We start from the raw sequence: 6,297 nt of genomic DNA on the forward strand, positions 1-6,297 counted from the left end.
AACGCAAACACTCCTCTCTGAGGTCAGAGGTTTGTACTTCCTGTTCGGCGGTAAAGCGTGTTCTGCTTTGCGAAGTACAAACGTTTTTGTGACGAATATATATTCGTTTAATTCATTCCCAGGCCGCGTTAACTAAACAGAGATGGTGAGTGCATTTTATTATTGTTTACCATCCACTAATTAAATGTTTTGTGGGGCTGTTGTCTCTAACACCAAGCTAGGAGAGTAGCCTATTTGCTAGTTAGCATTAGCAGCGTTAGCTTCTCATTCATGACTTCAGGTGAATGAATGAATCCCTCTCTTTTACGCGCACGGGAAGTGTGTATGTGTAATATTTATTTACGTGAACACTAACAGTGTAGATTTATTTCTTTTGTAGGCAGCATAAGTTCGGTTACAAGTGAAATTAAGTCGCGTTTTGTCTGAGTTGGAGCGATTTATGCGGAGACACAGCGGCACCAAACTCCATTACAAAATCTTGTGATTTAGTGTTAATCTGAAAACAGTATGTTTTAAACTTTGTAGGTTTATTTGTTTATTTTTTTCTTCCTGGATGTGTTGCTTGCCTCGGTTGGATGGGCCGAACGCAGCCTCACTGACTGTGTATCCTCTATAAACATATAGTGCAACAATATGTGTATAATTTAACATGTAGTATTTATATTTTAATTCAGTCAGTAATTTAGACAGGGGCTGGCTGGATTATATGGTTCAGGCTATACCAGCAGTTTCTTTATTAGTAAGGTGTATACGTTATTACAACACATCAGCAACACATGTAAATATTAACTTAGTATTTTTTAACTTAAAGTTATGTTGTTTACAGCCATGAATCTAAACTCACCTGCTTCCGAGAGTTGTTTTATGCTCAGAAATGTATTTGAAATAATACATTTTCTGATGAATTAACTGTTAAATGATCACATCAATTTAGGTCACTAGATGCATGTGTGTGCTGATGATATGCTAAACCACAATTATTCTGGAATTACAGATTTTTTAAATTTTCATTTATTTGCCTCAAGATCATATCACACGGTACGGAGTTCAAACATTACATAAAATAAAACAATGGCACATGGCGTGGCTTAAGTACAACCCGTGTTACTCACAAAAGGAAGGACTTTCTTCAAAAAAGCACCCAGTTTATAAATTACTTTTGGCTTAACTGATTGTAACAACAAAATTAATTTAAACCTAGATGGACAGTTTAAATAATACTTTGGCAAATACCTTTCTCTGTAAGTCTTTAAGCTTAAATCTTCAAGTGTCATTTCCCACGTGATGATCACCACAGAGGCTGCAAATCCTCTGGTTTCTGTCTGATTTTAGGAATTCTGGTGTTGTTTCCTCTAATATTACAAATAAGTTGTCCGTACTTTTAGTTTTCATGCAACAAGAATAACAAGATACTTTATAACAGAATATTGGTCAGTGATGTCACAATATGTATTTATAGTTATCTAATACAGCCAAAGTGTAGCATGGTAAAGTGTGTGTAATAACCTGTGGTATCCTTTCTCTCCACAGAGTTTACCTCTGAACCCAAAACCTTTCCTGAACGGCCTGACAGGCAAACCAGTGATGGTGAAGCTGAAGTGGGGTATGGAGTATAAGGGCTACCTGGTGTCTGTGGACGGGTACATGAATATGCAGGTGAGAACAAGTTATTGTAATTATAGTTATAAGTTATTGTGCAAACAGAAAGCATAAGTAGAAAAAAAAGATACAAAGCAATATATAAGTACGTACAATAAGTGAACTGTGCAGAAACAAAGCAATATAAAAACACAAAAGCAATATAATATATAAACATCAAAATGTAGCAGAATATAATAATGATACAGACACAGTTTCAATACAAGTGTTATTTATCAACTGGTGTATACCCTGACTGCTGTCCTTGCTTGCAAAGAGAGAGTAGTTTACTAAAGTTTTAAAGGAGCTATATGTAAGAAATCTAAAGCAAACAGTCGTAAAATCCTCCTAATACGTCACAGAGACTAAGGAATAATGTTCTTATAACATACTGATCTCACTGACAACAATAGTACTGCCAGAATATTCGCATTTAAAAAATTTTTTACAATCCGCAAATCATGTTTATGTTTTGAATTTGTGTTTTGGCCTGTTGCGTCACCCACTGCCGTCTACCAGTCACGCAGTCAGTAGAGTCTCAGCATCAGTTACAGTTACGACTGAGCTACAGCAGCACGGCAAGCAGCATTAGCAGTGTCCCGGTACATAGCATTAGCAGCCGGCTTCTCCTCAGCTGTATCCCAGCAGCAGCGTTAGCAGCAGAGAAGCCGCTAGGGTTGGGTCGGTATGAGTAAAAAAAAAAAACGGTCTGGTTTTTGTAAAAACAAACCCACATCAAGTCGGTAATACCAGATTTTCGCCACTTGGGGGCGCAGTTGACTCATTTAAAATAAAAAACAACATTAGGACAACAGAGTGACAGTAACAAGTTGTTTCTTTTATTCCTTACAAATAAATTTTGCAGCTGACTCAATCAGTGCAAACAAGGGTTGCCTCCTTCGTCTGGCTCAAAGCCAAAGTGTTGCCATAGTGGCGCATTCTTTGATTTCTTTGAGACTGAATTGTCCGCCATTATCGACTCCCTGTCACTGTTAAACAAACTCCAGGCTACAGCAGAGGCCTCAACGCATGCGCACTCGCACCCCCTAGCTCAGTCCCCGCCCCACCTCCACCCCCCTCTCTCTCCTGCTCGCTGTGTGCTTGGTGAAGAGGCAGACACAGGTGCCCACAGACTCAGGCGTACTATAAGCGGACAGACTCTGTGTAAAAATGTCCGTGAAAAATCCCCGTGATGTGAAAAATACATGCTGAACAGTCTTTTGTGTGACACTGCGCACACAGGGCTTGCGGACAACCACTTTTACTGGGCGGACCTCCACAGAGTCCGCTCCGCACACATTCCACCCGAGTATGCGGTCCAGTCGGTCTCAAAAAAGAAAACAAACAACCCAGGTGCAAGATGGAGTACTGAACCGAATTGGTATTACCGAGAACCGACCCAACCCTAGAAGCCGCGGCCCTGCCACGGCAGCCGCCCCTGGGCAAACAAATCAGTCTGCAGCGTGCCGCTGTCCAGCAACCTCAAATCTGTAGGGGAGGAGGGGCCAACACGACTCACAGCAGTATTTTGAATTTGAGTGCAGTAACCGTTTCGGCCACATTCTTACATACAGCGCCTTTAAGGTAAAATACATTATAGTAATAGGCTGACGCTTGGTTGATTGCGGTTTGCATTTTTATTCATGTCACATTTTTGTAACATTTTGACTTGTTCCCTCTTTACTCAACCACACTTGCACACTTTTCTATCTCATGTGAGACGACAAGAATCATCACAAACAAAATGTTGGAGGATTTACGCGTTACAAGCTCCAGAGCTTCCATTTGTCCTTAATGTGAACAGCAACTTTTCACTGTGTCAGTGAACGTATTTTTCTTTAACAAGGAAATTATAACAGTGTATTTAAAAACACTTCATAAAATACTTTGTACGCCGCGTGCATTTGTCAGTAAGAGTCCTCCCTTTTACAGCACGACATATAATGAGGGGACGTACACATGTGCACACAAATATAAACGCAACAAGTGTAAAATGACTGCAATATGATTTATATTGTAATTCTTTATATGATCATGTCGCATGTACGAAAACGTCACTGTTTATTATGTGGTCAGTTTGATGTAATTGTAGTGATGGTGAAATGATCCAACTCTTGTGCTTGTTTTTTTGTTTTCAACAATATGGTTAATGAGTTTTCCATTTATTTCCTCCACAAACAAGATTCAGTTCAATTACAGATCAATAATCTGCCCCCCAAAACCCTGACACGGTCAAACTTCAGACTGCAGTGCAGCCCTAAGTTTGATCATGTACACCAGAATCACAACAAGTTCTGTTTTGTAAAGAGGCTACAAAGGTTGCCCAGTATTTCTCAAAAAGTAATGGCTTTTTTCAGAGATTATGCACAATCTTCTCTGAGGGTAGGTGTGACAAGAGCTCTTAACGCCACAGAGACACACTAGTGGATGGCAATACATCTGTTAGAAGCAATTAGAGCCAGTCTGACAAAGTGAATATTGCCTCTCATGTGACTGGTAAAACTGAGATGTCCCCCAGTAATATCGGTCTCTGGTTGGTTGGATCTCCACCCCCACCTCTTTTAACTCTTGCACTTTTTAAGCTGAAAAGCAAAGTGGAAAGTGTTGCAGTGTTTTTTGCGTTGTCCCTGACAAATAAAAAGTGTTTGTAGTCGTGCCTGCACACTCAGCACATAAAGAAATCTTTTGAAAGACCTTTTATCCTACACTTGTGTGGGCTGTGAGAGTGTACAGTGAATATTTTTTTTTCTTGTACGTTCATCTCGCAGTTGCCAGCATCTTTGTTTTACAGAACAAGTTGTGCAGAAATCTTTTTGTTCTTTACATAATTTATTGGGATCTTCCCATCCTGAGCTGTACCTCTCAGATCAGTGCGAACACGTATCCAGCCTCGTATTTTTAGGACGTCGTTCTTGTCAAATGGAATTTAATCTACAAATACACTGTTATCAGTAGCCTCTTGACCTTTTCATATTTACATGTTTTCCTGACAGCTGGCAAACACAGAAGAGTATGTGGACGGAGCGTTGGCGGGTCATCTCGGCGAAGTGCTTATCAGGTATGTTGTAAACGGAAAACATTTTCATTCCACAACTAGTTCAGTAGATGCTTCTGTGTTGAGCAGTTAATTTGACATTTACTGCTTTTCATTCTGGTAAAGTATGATATAATGTTTTTAAGAGACTGCACCAGGAAAGCATCACAGAACAAACAGGTCTAGATACACAGCAGCAGTTTTTGGTTAACTAACACAAAGACGGAGATCCCTAACTGCCTCGACTAACCGTGTTAATAATTACCGTTGTGTGAAGCAGATGAGCACTACATTGACACTCTGTGTGTCTGTCTTTCCCCCACAGCCAGTTGTGACAGTACTATGTTTCAATCCCACAGGTGCAATAATGTTTTGTACATCAGAGGAGTAGAAGAAGAGGAGGAGGACGGAGAGATGAGGGAGTGATGTCGGTGAAGAGGACTCGGCCCTGCTGTGTGATCGTACCTCGTAGTTGAGTTGACGTGTGTTTGTGTTTTCACCATGTGAAACGAATGGACGCCTGCGGTTTTGTTTTGTTTTTTGTTTTTCCAAGCAGTTTTGAAAATGATTTTTTTTTTTACTGTATGTGAGGCCAATTTTAAGTTGTGACTTTGTGATACAGACACAATAAAATGATTATTGTACCCTTTCTTAAACCTGATCATCGTGTTTTTTGTACGTAAATTCCTCTTTAAAGAGGGAACTTTGATTTTCAGCGGCCCTTGTGTCATCACAGCGTGGGTCGTATGTGCAAATGAACTACGTTAAATCTTGCCAGATCTCCCTGCTCGTCTCTCAGCTCAAATTTCAGTGACTCAGATAGTACTTGTAGTGCTTCCTATTTCTTCCCTAAAATGTCTTCAGAAACATATCTTAGTGAACTGTTTACCTCTTAAAAGGAAACACGTTTACGTCACCCACTAGCAGGAGTGTTTATTGATCCAGCAGCTCAAATTTCACCAGCTTTAGAGCTGTTGCTTAAACTTCAGATTGAGAGAGAGCCGTCGGTCTCTCTTTCTGAAACTCAGACCAAACTCTGATGACATGTTAAAACTAAGGGACTGTTTGATATTTCCGAGGGGGGAGGGAGTGGCACAAAAAAGGGAGACATGTCCACATTTTTTTTTGTTTCAACTCAGGAGAGGGACATTCGACTTAAAATGGCTGGGTTTTTTTGATTTTCAAATTTACAACAGTCCTTGAACTCATGATGTGGCATGAACGCTACCATCAGAAAAAAACAACCAAATCTGAGGTTAAAAATTTATTCTACATTTCATTTAAAATATGGCCAAAAATAAACTGTTGGCACAAACTTCGCAGCGTGCATGACATGAGAAAATCCTAGGTTTTCTTTTTTTCAGCTTCAGGATTTTGTCTTCAACTTTCAAACGTCAAAGGATAAGTAAATCTAATACAGTTAGATAGTTCATGCATTTTCTAAGTCACTCAGGGAGGCATGAGGAAAAATATTTTTAGTTTTGGGGATGGTTAAAAAGACCAAACTGAAGTTACACCTCAGCCACCCTGCTCCCCTCACAAGTAAAGAACAGTCCCTAAGCAGTGCTGATCAAATATGGACCAAGATTCTGTTTCCTTGTTGCTCCAGTGTCTTATTTTGTGGA

General features: G+C 39.9%; 1 protein-coding gene across 1 annotated transcript; it reads left to right on the forward strand.

Moving 5' to 3' along the window:
• The first annotated feature begins 10 nt into the window (after nt 1-10).
• snrpf (small nuclear ribonucleoprotein polypeptide F) lies at nt 11-5,328 on the forward strand. Its single transcript, XM_049566930.1, has 4 exons — nt 11-145; nt 1,531-1,656; nt 4,632-4,696; nt 5,032-5,328. Exons 1-4 carry the CDS (start codon nt 143-145, stop codon nt 5,096-5,098), a joined length of 261 nt encoding a protein of 86 aa, XP_049422887.1. The 5' UTR covers nt 11-142; the 3' UTR covers nt 5,099-5,328.
• Nucleotides 5,329-6,297: the final 969 nt, after the last annotated feature.

The sequence above is a fragment of the Epinephelus fuscoguttatus genome, linkage group LG22, assembly GCF_011397635.1.
Source record: "Epinephelus fuscoguttatus linkage group LG22, E.fuscoguttatus.final_Chr_v1".
In the NCBI taxonomy this organism is placed as follows: Eukaryota; Metazoa; Chordata; class Actinopteri; order Perciformes; family Serranidae; genus Epinephelus; species Epinephelus fuscoguttatus.

Excerpts from the sequence above, each read along its gene's own strand:
- snrpf (XM_049566930.1), top strand. Across the intron at positions 1,657-4,631 it reads ACGGGTACATGAATATGCAG|CTGGCAAACACAGAAGAGTA; the intron begins GTGAGAACAAGT and ends TTTTCCTGACAG. Across the intron at positions 4,697-5,031 it reads CTCGGCGAAGTGCTTATCAG|GTGCAATAATGTTTTGTACA; the intron begins GTATGTTGTAAA and ends TCAATCCCACAG.